The sequence below is a fragment of the Pocillopora verrucosa genome, chromosome 8 (assembly GCF_036669915.1).
Source record: "Pocillopora verrucosa isolate sample1 chromosome 8, ASM3666991v2, whole genome shotgun sequence".
Taxonomy (NCBI): Eukaryota; Metazoa; Cnidaria; class Anthozoa; order Scleractinia; family Pocilloporidae; genus Pocillopora; species Pocillopora verrucosa.
The window spans coordinates 22,465,582-22,480,615 of NC_089319.1; the positions used below are offsets into that span (position 1 = coordinate 22,465,582).

The 15,034-nt window shown below is 37.1% G+C and overlaps 2 protein-coding genes across 3 annotated transcripts; both read right to left on the reverse strand.

Annotated features, from left to right (window-relative positions):
* Nucleotides 1–3,845: 3,845 nt before the first annotated feature.
* LOC131799711 (putative gastrointestinal growth factor xP4) lies at nucleotides 3,846–11,141 on the reverse strand. 2 transcript variants are annotated; one of them, XM_066171606.1, is made up of 9 exons: nucleotides 10,996–11,073; nucleotides 9,713–9,798; nucleotides 8,441–8,683; nucleotides 7,903–7,917; nucleotides 7,426–7,440; nucleotides 6,569–6,703; nucleotides 5,869–6,048; nucleotides 5,517–5,651; nucleotides 3,846–5,055 (listed from the first exon to the last, which is right to left on the reverse strand). In XM_066171606.1, exons 3-9 carry the CDS (start codon nucleotides 8,673–8,675, stop codon nucleotides 4,847–4,849), a joined length of 924 nt encoding a protein of 307 aa, XP_066027703.1. In that variant the 5' UTR covers nucleotides 8,676–8,683; nucleotides 9,713–9,798; nucleotides 10,996–11,073; the 3' UTR covers nucleotides 3,846–4,846. The 2 variants fall into 2 exon arrangements, with proteins under 2 accessions (XP_066027703.1, XP_066027702.1); XM_066171605.1 differs by lacking the exon at nucleotides 9,713–9,798 and having other exon boundaries at nucleotides 10,996–11,141.
* Nucleotides 11,142–12,347: 1,206 nt separating this feature from the next.
* LOC131799714 (endoribonuclease endu-1) lies at nucleotides 12,348–15,028 on the reverse strand. The gene is made up of 5 exons (XM_059117417.2): nucleotides 15,011–15,028; nucleotides 14,621–14,702; nucleotides 14,316–14,437; nucleotides 13,789–14,078; nucleotides 12,348–12,830 (listed from the first exon to the last, which is right to left on the reverse strand). Exons 2-4 carry the CDS (start codon nucleotides 14,691–14,693, stop codon nucleotides 13,791–13,793), a joined length of 483 nt encoding a protein of 160 aa, XP_058973400.2. The 5' UTR covers nucleotides 14,694–14,702; nucleotides 15,011–15,028; the 3' UTR covers nucleotides 12,348–12,830; nucleotides 13,789–13,790.
* Nucleotides 15,029–15,034: the final 6 nt, after the last annotated feature.

Here is a 15,034-nt window from a genome sequence, read left to right on the forward strand (position 1 = left end):
CTAACCTCCAGTTCTCAGAGAGTAACGTAGGGATGTTGTGTTCAGGAGTTTCACTTTGAACTGAAATAAGCCATCTTCCTTCCCTTTAATGCGCCGTTGAGGAGCTAAGGACGGTTTTCCCTACAGTCGTAATGCAAACAAACGATTAACTTTGACAGGTGACTTCCATTTAAAAATCAAGGTTATCGATATCGTGTTATTCCAATTTCTTGTCTTCGTTCGAATGTATTTGATGCCACAAGTTTAACATGGCTTGTAATTATCTCTAGCACTACTTCAAAACCCGCCTCAAAATAAGCCCCTTTATTGTTTTTTTAGAGGGCACGGCAGTATTTTCAAGACCTCGGTCACAGTTTTTCACCATACGGACCTCCCAGCCGGCAAATAACATATATTTATTCTACCAAAACTACTCTTCAGGCGTCCTACTTTATTTTCGGGCCACAGCGTTATTAAATGATACGGTTCAACTTCTTTTCAACCGTAACTTATTCGTCGTTGAGTAGGGAGTCGATCAGACCGTCATACGCATCTATAAATTTACAAAAAAGAAAGCTGAAAGGAAAAGACAGATTATAGTGTTAAAAAATTAATGGCTAAACTAAGTGTACCACCATGTGTGTCTTTTGTACCGACTTACAAAAATACTCGTTATACCTTTGTATCAGTTACCTTGTATCATGTAAGCTTGTGATGCTATGGTCATTAGCTTGGAATTGTTGGCTTATTAACCATCAATATTAATATAATATGGCTATTTTAACGACGTGAGACCCTTATTAGATGTAACCCAAGGTTACTAATCGTTTAGCTCGATCTCTTCGGACAATCCCAGAACTTAAGCTTTGTAGGTTGGGAAGGAGGCTTGATTCTGAATAGTTTAGTTCTGGGACAATTAGGAGATGAAATGAATACTTATACCCCCTGGGATAAAAGCAGTATTTTGATTCCCTTTTATATCCACGGTCATCATAACAGCACTCTCTCTTTTGGCTAACTACTTTAGTTATTCCAATCCATGCACATTTGGCACGTTTGTGGACAGCAATGGACTGAAATTTGTTATCTGCCAAAATTTTTTTAAGTTTCGTTTATTACCCGAGACAGTAGCTTTGATTAGACGATTTGAGATTGAGCGTTTATCTTATACTTTTTGTTTTTTGGCAGCTGAGAAGGAGATTGTTTCTCGAAGCAGTTGATATTGCGGGAAACGTCGCCACGCCTTTCAATTGAACACTCCAATGCCTTTTATTTCGCATCCTGAGCATTTTTTTAACTTCGATCTCGCCAAAGTTTCATCGCGTTTAGAGTACTTCAAAGGTTTCCACTCCTGTTTAATGGGTGTTATTAAGAATTCTGGTGAAATGTATAATTCAGCCGTATATTGTATCATAAGTAAAAGGTAGTTTCCACTCACCGAGATCTTTTCTACTTTTGAAACACTAGGGCGCGCCTTGATCGCTGTTGTCATAGCAACATTGTCGGTCAACGCACTGCTGCTTTGTAATACCATGAAAGTTGCAGTCTAACCGCTCATGATGGCTAATATCATCACAGTGGCCATCTTTAAGGGAACAATACAGACAAAGCAAACCGAGGATTGTTATACAGGTAACGAACTTTCCTTTTCTTTCTCTAACCAACAACTCGCGCTGTAATTGGTCAGTTTAGCGAACCATTATCTACTTTAGAGGCCATTACAATTTAGGCTGGTTGTGTTGCAAAAGTAAAAGTGAAAAGATTGAACTTCTTTAAATTGTGCTTTAAAACGTGCTGTTGTCTCTCAAGTGAGGATATAAATTTAAAATTGCATATGTCGGCTGAAGTAACAGCTTCTTTAATGAAACTTTGCAGAATTACTTGATGATAAATGTTCATCATCCATCATCTAGTAATTCTAATTATATGCGTGTTGCTTGGTATAAATTCCTTGGTGGCTTTAACTTAACTGTACTTGAGCACGGTGTACTTTGACCTTGTTGTCAAGTTTTTAGTTTCCCGCTCCAACCATATCAGTCCCATTAAAAAATTGCATTTAATGTTGGATCAGATAACAAGATCCAAGACGTTAATGAAAGTTCTTTAGGTCCTCTGCTTAAGTCCAAAAGAAATGTGAGTAGAACATGGCCATATATTTACGATAAGTTTACATATTCTCGTTTGTGACAAGCGAATTCTAAAGCGTTGGATGTATAATGAAACTTTTTTGTGCCAATTTCTCAGAGCTGTTATGGATTTGACTAATACCTGTATACAATAAAATGAATTTCCTTACCTCTAAAACTGTACCCTGATTCAAAAAAGAAAGAGAACAGTTAAGATAACGAAAGCCAGTTGCATTAGTAAAGTGAGCATAAGTTTTACCCGACATAAAGAAGATTCAAATTGGAGTAAGTTGAGAAAAAGACATTTACAATCAGTAGTTCAAGATATCTGTTTAATACAGAAACAGTTGACCATAAGAGGACACATAAAGCAATTTGTATACTGTGGACGAAACCCTATCGATGGGAAGGCAAATAAATGACATCTTGCCTTGAGATCTTAATGGTTTTACCCTTACCTATTTCAAAAAGTGCCAAAAGAATGAGCGTGGATAACATTTTTATGTCGACGTTCCTGCTAGTGAGCTCGCCTCCTTTAGTTGCTGAGTATTAGGCGCAGTCTTCCTAACAGAGATCCGGTGGGTTTCGGGTCGAAAAATCGATTTCTTTCAAACTTCGCCCAGGACCCTACCTTAGTCTAAAAGTAATCTAAATCACCTTTGTTTTTTCCAATATAGTAAAATAATTTTTTTTTTTTATGAGCGAAATTCGCTTCAGCGCTCAAACGCCTGTTTTTAATAACACCGATTATCAAAAAGAGCACAAATTGCTGAGCTTGTCTTGTCCCAAAATTGTAGTTTGAGGTTTTGTTTTGTTTCGCATATTTAGATCAACCCTTTATAAGAACAAAGCACATACGTTTTGTTTTTAACGTTTTTTTTTTTCACTGAATTTTTCTAGTTAGACGCCTACTTTAACACTACCGCCATAACCTGAAATATACAAACACCACTAGGTAAGGAAAAATCATCTTCATCTAGAAAAACAGAGCCGACGAAAAGCTGACTCTCAGTTCTCATGAGGCTACCTATTGTTTTGTTTATCAATCAATTAATGAGAAAGGGAAAGAAAACTTCTGTTTTTCAAGATGAAGATGAAGATTTTTCTTTACTTAATGATGTTTTATCCTATTGCAAGTCATAAATAAGCTTTTGTAGACTCAAATCACTTGTCAAACATAAATTGGCCGTACATGAATTTCGTTTATTTTTGAGACCGTCCCAAGTCCATTGTTAAATCGAATTTTCGAAAGTGCACGCAATTTGTTTGCCGGCTATTCTAGAAGTCCGCCGAAACCACAGCAAGTTTTTATATCTTTCCATGCTCTCGTACCCTATTTTAGCCAGTCCGAATAAAAATATCGTGGGGAAGAAGTTATTTTAAAGAAGGGTTTCTCTAAACCTATCAAATGAAAACCAATTTTAGAGAAGCAACCGTACTTTGATCATTAACACTTAACTATTAGCTGACGCACCCTCGAAAATGTAGCGGTTTTCTCCTGTAAATTTATTATTTCGTTGTAGAACATTGACGTGATGTTGGGTTTTCACAGCGATTTTGTTCAAGTGGATGAAATTGAGAACAATTTTACTTCGGCAGTTGCACGTAACCCTTCGGGCTTTTAAAATTTAAGTCATAGAAGGATATAGAAATGGTAGTAAGGATACTTCATCAGTAACATGAAATTCTCAGGGTTCTTGTGGTTTTTTTGGAGTAAAAGGCAATTCGGACTTCGAAACATATAGTTAAGTATGTTTTTATCTTAAACAGCTAATAGCTTTAAAGAACACTAATGCTCTTCAACAGAACACACTTCACCTTTTACGTTTGATTGCGTTTTGTTTGTTTGTTTGTTATTGTTATCTGAGAAGCAGCTGGGTACACTACGCATAACGCACTGGTTACGATAGATGACAGAGAAAGACTAAATTAGGTGTGAATTTTGTAAAACTGGAATTTTTTGGAGCCCTAACTTTAGTCTAGGGAGTACTAAAGTACACAGGCGATATCTTTTATCTTCGCCATGTGATTGTCAGAAGAGACAGATTGCTTAATTTCAAATCGCACTAGAAATTGGCATACTGGATTTTTGCGGACTAAAAAAAATTTGGCGTCCGCCGTGGTGAGAGGAACTATTCATGGTGTTCGCCCTTAATAACGTATAAACTGCATTTAATTTGTTTTGCTTCACCTTTTGTTGGTTCTGGTTTGGAAGTCATTTTGAATTCAATTTTTTTTTTGCTAGTAGTCTCTTGCGACGCAATGTGGCTGAATTGAGACTCTTCTTTCATACAGTGCATTCTTTATTAGATTTTCTCCTAAAAAAGTTCCGCAGATGATATGGAACCAGAGTGTGAAAGATTACTCGTAGGAATTTATGCAAACAAAACTTAACCCGTACAACATGTGTTTTAACACTTAACAGAGCGCAAACGATATTCTAGGAAAATGCCATGCACCATGCTACTAGTAAACCTGCTTTACCGTAGCCTGACAGCAACGCAACAATTTTAACACCTAGTTTAAACTCGCCTCTTTACTTTGCTCACATGAAAAATAGGCTGATCAACACATATGCGGCATCATATGAATGTCAATCAAATGCGAATCTCTCGGAGCGTAGATCAGATGCGAAAAGAAATTGTTGAAATTGAATCCACGGCTCTTTTTCATATTAGAGTGTAAAAAAAATTTCACCGTATGCCAAAGAAACCGACCAATTGAGGATTGATCATTCAAAGCTAAGCCTCGGAGGCTCCTGCAGATCCTTCCTGAGTTTCTACTTCAGGTGGGGCCACACTCACTGGTCCAGTGGCCTTGAAGCACCAGGGTACACCCTGTACAGTGTGATCAAAACAGCAACCTCTGTCGTTCTCACACTCCTCACGCTGAATACCAATGTAACCACAGTCTTCGCGTTCTTGTGGTTTAATACCATAGCATTTGTTGTCTTAAGAAAAATAGAAAATGAAATCAATGAAGATGGGTAGTAAGGCGGTGAAAGTTACAATGCAATATCTAAGAGAAAAGAAAATTTACTTTGCAAATGTTGATTGAAAGATGATAAAGTCGTCGTGGTTTAGTATAGATAAACCGCTGCGATGAGAAAAGCCCGATTGATTCACAAAACTACTGCTTTTTAATTGTTTAAATAATTTTACTAATGAGGTCTAAACTCGAAACCGTTTCCACATAGAATTCTGTAGACACTGTTTATTCAACCAGAGTGAAAAAGACGTATCGTATATGAACCGAATTAAAATATGACTTAATTTGCAAATACGTTCTCTTTATCTCAGATAGTACAGCAAACGGCCAACCGTCGAATTTAAATATTCATGACTAAGAACTTAATCTTTTTGTCACATCCTTTTCCCAAGGTTAACTACAGTATTCAACCGCTTTCTTTACCTGTTGGGTAGAAACACCACTTTGCTTTTGGCTTTGTGTCGTCGTAGCAACAGCCCCTGGCCTCGCAAGTAGCCTCGTCGATGCCGTACCATCCACAATCGTTGCGATCCTCAGATTCGACATCGCATATGTCGCCTATTTTTGAATTAAAACTTCACTAAAACTTTACTGAAACTTGTCTCAGGGTTTCATTTCACGAAAAATTCAATCATCTTTTTTTTTTTAATATTAGAGAGGCAAATCAAACTAGTGATTAATGTTAGGGAAGAATTCCAAACTTTAGGACCTTTTTCTATTTATTTTTTTCATTGTTGGCGATTTTTGCTCTTTTAATCTCCAACAAAAACCTTACCAAGAGTGGAAGGGTCATTGGCTGGTTTGGCTGGTGGCTCAGTTCCTTTAAAGCACCAAGGTACATTTGGCACAGTGTGATCAAAGCAACATCCTCTATCGTTTTCACACTCCTCTCTTTGTATCCCAGAATAGCCACAATCTTCTCTTTCTACTGGGTCAATACCATAACATTTGTTGTCTGAAAAATTGACAGAAGTAGAGATATGAACAACACATTTTTAACAAAGATTGTATTTTTGCTAAAAAAAAACAGGTTTAGAAACACACTTTTTACATTGGTACATTTTACATGACAAATTTTTTGTTTGATTTCGCATGTGTGCGACGCACTTGCCATTGGTGATGATTGTTTGGAATAGAATGACTTTAAGAGTTTTAACTCTGTGTGTTGGACGTTAGCAGAATGCATACTATTCGTGTCACTTCTTTCGGGATACTGTGCGATTTCAAGGTTTCAGCGTCATCTTGGACAGAAAGAATAGGAATATATGTAGATAAATTGTGACCATATAGTCGAACCCAATGAATTACTATAAATCAGAACTGTGAGCCATGCCACCATTTGGTGTTCGGAGGCTTAATTATACAATGTTTTTCGTTTGGCCGAGGCAAAAAATATCCACTCCCAAGCTAGATCTAGCGCACTTTACTTTTCTTTGATTATTAAGTTACTTATCCGTGGTTTAATAATTACAAACCAGTTGGATAGAAACACCACGCTACATCCGGCACTGTTTCGTCATAGCAACAACCTCTGTATTCGCAGGTGGTATTATCGATACCGATCCATCCGCAATCGTTGCGATCCTCAGCCTCAACACTGCATACTCCTCCTGTACAAGAATATAACAAAAGCATTGAATCCTTCACTGAACTCTTTCCCTCCTGAGGACGATTAAGACATGATTTATCCCTCCACTTTCGATATCAAGTGCACAAGTTATAAGAACACAAAAGCATTTCAACGAGAGGATTATTTTTTTGTCTAATGCAAAACTCTTAAAACTAAAAGTATTAGAAAAGTATAGTAGACAAGAAGGAAAATGACTGATTTAGATCTTGGGATTGAAAGGGTCAGAGGGCATTTGTGTCATAGATCTGGTTAACCCATTATAATTAGTCTGTGCTTCACAAAGCACCTCAGTAATTGATCTTAAGACGGATATAAAAACTGTCCTTTCGAATGCCACGCTAGTAAGACGGTGTAACTTTTGATTAGAAATGGCATTATCAATGGACTTATATTCTGTTCCGCTAAGTTACTCTAGTATTTGAATTTAACGCGGATGATATCCTAATCATAAGATAGCTCAGGCTTCTTGGGTATTCGTTTTGGCTTTCATTTCCCGAAACATAAAGGACTCTCACACTTTCATGCACAAGTTCTTTTTCAGGTGCACAGGTCAAACTTAAGCTTCTCTCTGTAAAATCCACCTATTATTATATGGCATACAGCTCATCTCTCGTAATCTCGAACTATTATTCGTTATGATGTATTAAAAAAAGACAATTCGATAATGTCATGTTGTTATGAAATACACTAAGGTGAAATTACCTTCTGAAAGCTCTTCTGTGGATAAAAAAAAGACAGGAAATAAATAAAAAAATGATTGTATCCCAGAATTAATAGATAATTACATCCACGCTCTTCCTTTCCCTTCAGCGATCGATTGTCAGCTTGTTTGAGAGAAATTGCCACTTTGTTAAGACAACATATCAGTTGGTCAGAAAATTAAAACAGTCAAAATCAGCCAATTTTCTTTTCAACTATATTACTTAAAAATTCAACTCAGATTGTGTTCCAGTCGTAAGATCATTTGTGCCTCTAAGGTTTTCAGTTTGGGTGTCTTCTAAGATATCAGTTTTTTTCACTGTGGCAAGTATGTAAGCCCGGCCACGCATGAGGTATTGTTCTAGCAATTCTTAAGCTTGCTGGCGTTCATATGATCTAGAAATGGTTATTCAGAACATACAGAAAAGATAATTCAACAACTTAAAATGATCTAGTGAAGGTTTATCAACGTATAATTACCTGCAGAAGACTCCTCTGTAGATAGATAAAGAAAAAAAATCAGGAACATAAGATTTCATCAATATGACATGATATAACAAATATGCTTTCAAATAAATCTTAGTCAGTCAGATTTAATATACTTTTTAGTTGACGTTTCAGTCCATAAAGAAAACGAACAAACCAAGACTTTGAATTTTACAGAAAATCTTAAGTTCGCCTAGTTTTGTTGGACATATTCATAAATGAATAGTTGAGAGATAATTTCTTTGCCCTGAGGATCTTACTATATTTTGTTTTTCCATCAGCTACCTCACAGCACTGAATCATAGAATAATTTGTCTACTTGTTTAACAAAAAGGGTCGTCTTTCTTTTCCTCTTCCATGACTGACCGGTCAGGGTTTATCTTACCAAGGATTACACGTGAGAAAAATTTTGAATTTTATCTACGAAGAAAATGATGCAGTTATCGCGATTTTCACCTTGTTGCTTCATTTGAGGAAGTATTAAAGCAGTCATATTTTCCCCCAATATTTAGTCCCCTTATATTACACCTACCAGTCTCCTCAGGCGGAGGTCCTTCGAATTCTTCGACTTCCTCGAGATCCTCGAGTTCCTCTTGATCTTCCAATTCCTCGGGATCCTTGATTTCCTCGAGCTCTTCGGGCTCCACCGATTCCACGGGCTTAGACTCGTCGAGTTTCTCGTACCGATGGTTCGAGGACGTGTGACGGCCATGGATAATGGATGCCAAAGCAAGTAAGGTGAAAAGGTAGACAATCTTGGTTTTCATTGTTTTAGCTGAGGAGCAAGAATCATGATGTGGCCACCATCAATGATAGATCCTCATTTTGAAACTCTTTCACTGGTTTTGTTTCTATTAGTTAAGATCTCCTCTCAATAAAATAAGTTATAGCGATTAAATTAAAGTAAATTAAAGCGGTAGTTCTGAAATTGAAATCCAGGAACCTGAGTTTCTTTTCCTTTCTATCGTTATTTAAGTAAACATGGTTCTGAAACCGGGGTCAATCACTTGAATTTATTTATTTATGAAATGACGGCTTTTTATTACCAAGTCAAAGTCCCAGTGCGATTTGTAAAACAAGGTATGCGTTTACGATTACAATAGAAAACAGAAATGAAGTTCAAATTCTGCACGATTCTTAAAAAGCTGCGTCACGGCTCTTGCCACGTCTCAAAAATAGCAGTCGTGAAAGTATGACTTTTCTCCCTGATGAGAGAGGGAGGGGAGGGGAAAAGTTGGGGCTGAGTGGAGGCTGAGTGGGTGGGAAGTCAATGATGCTTTCTTGTAACCTTTACTGCAGTTATCAGAGACAAAAAAACGATGGGCTTTCAACTACCGCCATATGTACGAAGGAATGGAATTTTTTTTATTACCAAAGAATATTTTTAACAGATTAGCCCAATCCTAATGTTTTCTTAACCGTTCTTTAGAAAAAAATAGCTTGTAATTGGCGGGGAAGGAGAGATAAGGGGTTTCTTTTGTATTCTTGGTTCTTCAGACTTCTTACCTCAGTGATTTTAAAAGGTTTTGATGCAAATAGGTCCGTCATGCTTGAAAAATGCGGTTGAAAAGGATTACCTTGAATGACGCGATGACACTTTAATTCGATAGTGTTGATAGAAATGAAGAAAGACCTTTCCCCACTTTTATTCCCTTGCTCATGCAAGAAAATTGGAACATTTTATGAACAAAATGCATAGAGTATTTTACATTTGTATTAGTTAGAAGCTCAGCTTAAATTTGCACGGTTACCACCGCAGTGACTTTGAATGTTGTATGCCTAATGTTTTGTAATTAAACCTTACTTGATTGTTATGGAGCCAAAAATTGTTTATGACCTCTTGTGTGATGATCCGATTCACTGATTTGTAACTTTTTTATTGAAATACCTCTGTAAAGATATAAATAGAAAACTTGGCACCAAACCCTGATTCCACATCGAATAGAGAAGGAATCGTCTTCAACTTGTACGATTGCTTATCAGAGCACACATGAAGCATTTATTGAACAATCATCTCAAAAACTTAGCCTTTAGAGGAAAAAAGCTTTTAAGTCGTGGTGCTGAATTATTAATCTATGCTAATTTGTTTTTTTAATATCCGCGCGGGAGGAAGGGGGTGGACCACAATTTAAAACTACAGAAAGGGCTCCCTTTTTTCGTCCGTGGAATGTAGCTCAAGTGGATGGTAGGAAGACATAGAAGTGAAAAGATCACCTCTCATTGGCAAATTCTTTGGCCTCGATCTGCAGTGTCGAGCACATTTGTATACAGTTATTACGTTCATGTGGAAACTAAACGGTCGATTGGTTAATATGGTTCTGATTTAAGGCAAGTTAGGCGCCCAAATAGATTATGCTGATTGAAAGTAAGTGATCCATAAACTCGGCGTCCTTTAGAAACCTCAAGCATATTTTGTCATTCAGTATATTAAAATGATGGTTTTAGTTTCACAAGTTTCTGGTAAAAATTTTCCTATTTGGATGAGAAGTATTGAGCGACAAGTGAAGTCCACTGGACGTCTTACTCGCTTAAATCGGTTTTCTTCTTGACCCCTTGATGTTTGGGCGGACACCGCCTTTCCAGCGCAAAGCGCCAAAACTTGAAAATAAATTTTGAGAACCTTCATCTCGCACTTCGGGCAATAAATTCTTATAAATGGGTACGTTTCCTGAGCCAACTGTTCACAATGGTAATTTGGCATCAGGAGTAAGGAAAAACTATCTCACTTGGAGCAAAATTCCCCATGTTGTCAATTTATGAATTTGTATCAGCGACATTCTAATCTAACCGTTCATAACGTTTAACGAAATTATGTCTCGAGAAATTACATTTGAGAAGTTCAATTCTTCTCCGGCAGTTGTGAGTTGTAGTTTGTACGTTTAGGCTATTAGAATATTTTTGGTGTCCTTTACAGTGAGCAGAATGCTATAAATTTTTAATGATTATTTTTCACGTTTAGGCTGTTAGAATATTTTTAGCGTCCTTTACAGTGAGGAGTTATAAATTTTATAATGATTACGTTGCAGATAGGTCAGATGCTCGAAAGGAGACTTACGGCTAGTTATTTGTTGCAATCTTTCAGCTTACCTGTGGGCGATGCGTGAAGAGAGATCGTTTGGAAAGCTGCAAACTTCAAAATTTCTTGATGCTTCGTTCAGCAACGCAGTAAATGAGTGAAGCGAATAAATTTGCGCACATTGCTATATGAAAATGTCATGCATGGCATGATACTTTGTTTTGCTCAAATTTCTTCATCAATAGAAATCATAAACAAAAGGGACAAGAAAACACTGTCTTCATTGTTCTCCCGGTGGACTAATCACGAAATGTTCTTCTCGAGACCGAATCTTGCCTGTGTTCAGTTGTCTTATGATTGGACATCGTACATGTTATCCATTGAGTACTTTGACTCGTATAGAGGACGTTTTGATGATGTAGCCTAACTAAATAACCAAAACATTATGCACTTTTTCCTATTGTTTTCTGATTTCCACTGATTTCCATATATCTGCAGAGGGTGTTGTCTTAACCTTTTACACTCTACCGTCACTATGAACATTCTCCATATTGTTTCCTATTCATTTCTTAAGGTGCTGTGAACAGAGGGTTAAGTTGATATTTTCCTCGTGTATCGTTATCTTGATTCGACAAATGAACACATAGATATATCAAATCCCGACCTGCCGTTTTGAATTGATAGGAAATATTTGACAAGTCAAGAAGAGGGCGATTATTGAACCACGCACTGAGGAAAGAAAAGATGTTTGAATAACGAACGTATAGCCATTTAAAGACAGTCTCAAATTCCTTTACCTACCGTAACTTAAAGAAAAAAAAATTCCTTGCAATGGGCGGCTGACAAATAGATTGCTTTACCACAAATCCACAACTGGGTTGTCTCTTGGTCTCGCTTTGATGTTTTTGTTAGCTTCAGTGACCCTTACACACAAGCTTTGCAGCAACTGGAAATCTTTTTCATGCCGGTTGAAGATAACTCCTTCAAAGAGTATTTTGGCCACACTTTCGTGTCATTTTCAAGAAATTAAACAAAATTGAATTTTGGTAAAGTAAAGCCTTCTCTTTTGAGAACTTAGAATCAAAGGGATTGAATTAATTTATGTGTAGTATTTTTTAAAATAGCTCTTTGGTACGAAGCTCAAAGTAATCGAGAGTTTTTGCATATTACGCTACTTCCTATTGGTTCACATGTCAGCCAAAAAAACGAGCCCACCCCTTAACGTCTCAGTTTTGGGATGAATTATAGGTTTACAACATTATTTATATTACAATTATTATTATTAATAATTATTATTGATATTTCAATTTCTCTCAAAACTGAGACGTTTAGAGATGGGGTCTATATTGTTCGCATTTGGAAAGCGCGCTAAAAAAAAATTATTGTCAAGCGTATTTAGGATCTCACTTGGTGTTGTGACAATGGATGGGCATGTTTTGAATTAAGATATGACCTAGCGGTTACGTTTAAAGCGAGTTGCAATCACCATTATTATATCATGCGCACTTTTCAGAAGGATCGATTCCGCGACGAGCAACCTCTGCCTTTCTCCATTCAAAACAACGCGCACTGTTTTCCATGTATTCATCAAGTGATTAATAAGGCGCAAAAAAGACTTTTTAACCCATTGATGGTCAAAGACCTTTGATTTTATTTCATTACCGTTTGGTTTGAGGTTTTAAATCATGAATAGCCTTTGTGTAGCCTGTTCCAGGTTCTCCTTTGACTGGAAGAGAGAAGACAAAAGCGGGAGGAAAAAATGGCGGAAGGCAACCGAAAGATGTCGTTGGCCCTCACTATCGCTCGGTTCCAATGACAAAGAGCTTAGACCGGACTACACTGGCCTTATATGATGTTTGGTTTACAATGACCCTGACAACTTTCATCATCCTCAAATGCCATTTATCTGAAGAGTGAGAAGAAGTATACAGTTATTTGACAAAATTCATAAAAACGGCGTCGTTGATAGCATTTGTTTCAAATTTAACGTGACGATAAGGATATTACATTTTTTCATTTTCATTGCGCTTCATGGACTAGACCTTTAACAGTTTGGATCGGTAGCCTCACAGCATCGATACAAATAACTGCTTTATTTGCGCTTCACTCGGGAAGAAAAAGAGAATAAAACAAACAAACTGCCAATCCTTGACATCCTCACACAATTCACAAACAATAAACTGACACATTGCGAAGTGTCTTTACGAGCGCGCCGAAAGTCCCTAAACGAAACCTACCATCTATAAATTAAAAACGCTGTTCTTGTTTTTAATATTTAAGTTAATCTTCTGCTAACAAAAAGGGAAAGAGGCGATTCATACGAGCTGTTGGATGAGAACCAGTCTTAGTCATTGACATGGTTTATTTTGCCAAGAGTAAAATTGAAGTTGATTTTGAACAAGTAACATTTTTTCGTTTCCTGGTTCATTAAAGGTCTCGAGATAAAACCCTTAAATTGCATGAGTTTCCTTAAAGATATCAAAGAAGTTGATCTTGATTGATCAGTTATTTTTACGTTTTCTTCCTTCTCTCGAATTCTTTGTTCCTTTTTTTTCTTTCTTGCTCTTATTTTTCTTGTTTCGTTTTATTTCATTTTTCCTATTTTTTCTTGGCACAGCTGCTACTAGTGATTAAGCGTTTGTCTGTTATAGATAGTAGCCCCTGTGTTCTAAATATACCATTATAAGTCCAAGGCGACCATGAGAAAACAAACACGCTTCCCCCTTCTACTATAACTTTTAGTTTTGGTTGATGTGTTCCACTGGTGGTAGTTTGTTGTAACGATTTTTATTATCCGTCACAATAAAGCATCTATCGTTTGTATGAGAGTTCTGGATAAACGTCTTGTTATAACTCAGTCTTACCTCTAATAAACAGCTGTTGGATAGGCTGTGACGACCTTGCCATTACTGTTCTCGACGGTTGTAACCTCTACTCTGCTCGTTCCGATCCCAGGCGTATCTATATCGCACTGACAGTAGGTTGATATTGGCGGTCCATTCGGAAATCCCCCTCCGTCATCTCCGCGTCCTTTAAGGAAGCAAGTGGTGAACAAGGCCAAATCAAACGCTGGGCTTGTTCCAACAAACATGCTGCTCGGGTTGGCTTTTTTTGCCCCTCTCCATGTGAACAAGAGATCACTCAGGAAATAAGGCTACAGATGAAATGATACGTACGGAATCATAATTTCACGTTTTAAAGCACCATCCTAAAAAGAATTTACTCAAAAAATTCAAGCTTCTTTTAAACCGTTCATATTCTTTTGACTTCCTACACTCGGAGAATATCCTCTACTAGTATTCATCTTTGATGCGATTTCTAAGATGAACTGCAGAGGCCATATCTCGATGCATAAAGTTCACGTCTATAACTATTTAATGTGAAAACTGACCCGTTTGTTCGCCTCGACATTCGGTAGACAGATTATCCCTGTTTTGCCTCTAACTTCTTCCGTGTAGAACTGGTACCAGTTGTGAAATCCGTTGTATTCGTTGGAAGCTGGAAATTTATTTCCTGCGATTGGCACAAGCATAAACACCCAAGTTGATTGACAAGAAGGAATGTACTTAGGTTTGCACAATTTTAGCGTTTTAGCGCAGTTTTAGAGAACGGGAATTGAATAAGACTCGAGCAGAGTTTTTAGACGGAGAGCCTTGAAAGAGACCATGGAATAATATTTTTGAGAAGTTAACTCACCAATAAAAACATGTTTAAAGCCGTGGCTGTTCAAGAACCACATTTGTTTTAAGAGATGTCTAAACTGTGGCATGGTAGTATACTGCAAATTAATATCACAAAAAGTTAAAAAAGAGTGACAGAATGAACGAAATGTATTTCGCTGAAATCACTGATTTCTTTTTTCGTTTATTACTTTCCATTATTTTCTCGTCTAATACTACTTAAAACAGCTACATTTTGTCAAACATAATACCCATGAATTTCTCTGAATGTATGAAATATTATTTTGCAATCTTGCTTTGAGAAGTGACGAGTTCGAACGCATTAAATTACGTCTTTGCGTCACCAGGGAGCTTTTTTAATTTCACCCCCAAGAAAAATAGGTAAGCAACTGACTGTGAAACATACCACGCCATGAGGAAGTGCGTTCGC

Bases quoted from the DNA above. Each gene is read 5' to 3' on its own strand.
- LOC131799711 (XM_066171605.1), bottom strand. From the start codon at position 8,675: ATGAAAACCAAGATTGTCTACCTTTTCACCTTACTTGCTTTGGCATCC. The intron at 5,652-5,868 runs GTAAGGTTTTTG...ATTCAAAAATAG, and splicing joins CAATGACCCTTCCACTCTTG to GCGACATATGCGATGTCGAA. The intron at 5,056-5,516 runs GTAAAGAAAGCG...ATTTTTCTTAAG, and splicing joins GTGGTGTTTCTACCCAACAG to ACAACAAATGCTATGGTATT.
- LOC131799714 (XM_059117417.2), bottom strand. From the start codon at position 14,693: ATGCCACAGTTTAGACATCTCTTAAAACAAATGTGGTTCTTGAACAGC. The intron at 14,438-14,620 runs GTGAGTTAACTT...TGCCAATCGCAG, and splicing joins CTTTAAACATGTTTTTATTG to GAAATAAATTTCCAGCTTCC. The intron at 14,079-14,315 runs GTCAGTTTTCAC...TTTCATCTGTAG, and splicing joins ATGTCGAGGCGAACAAACGG to CCTTATTTCCTGAGTGATCT.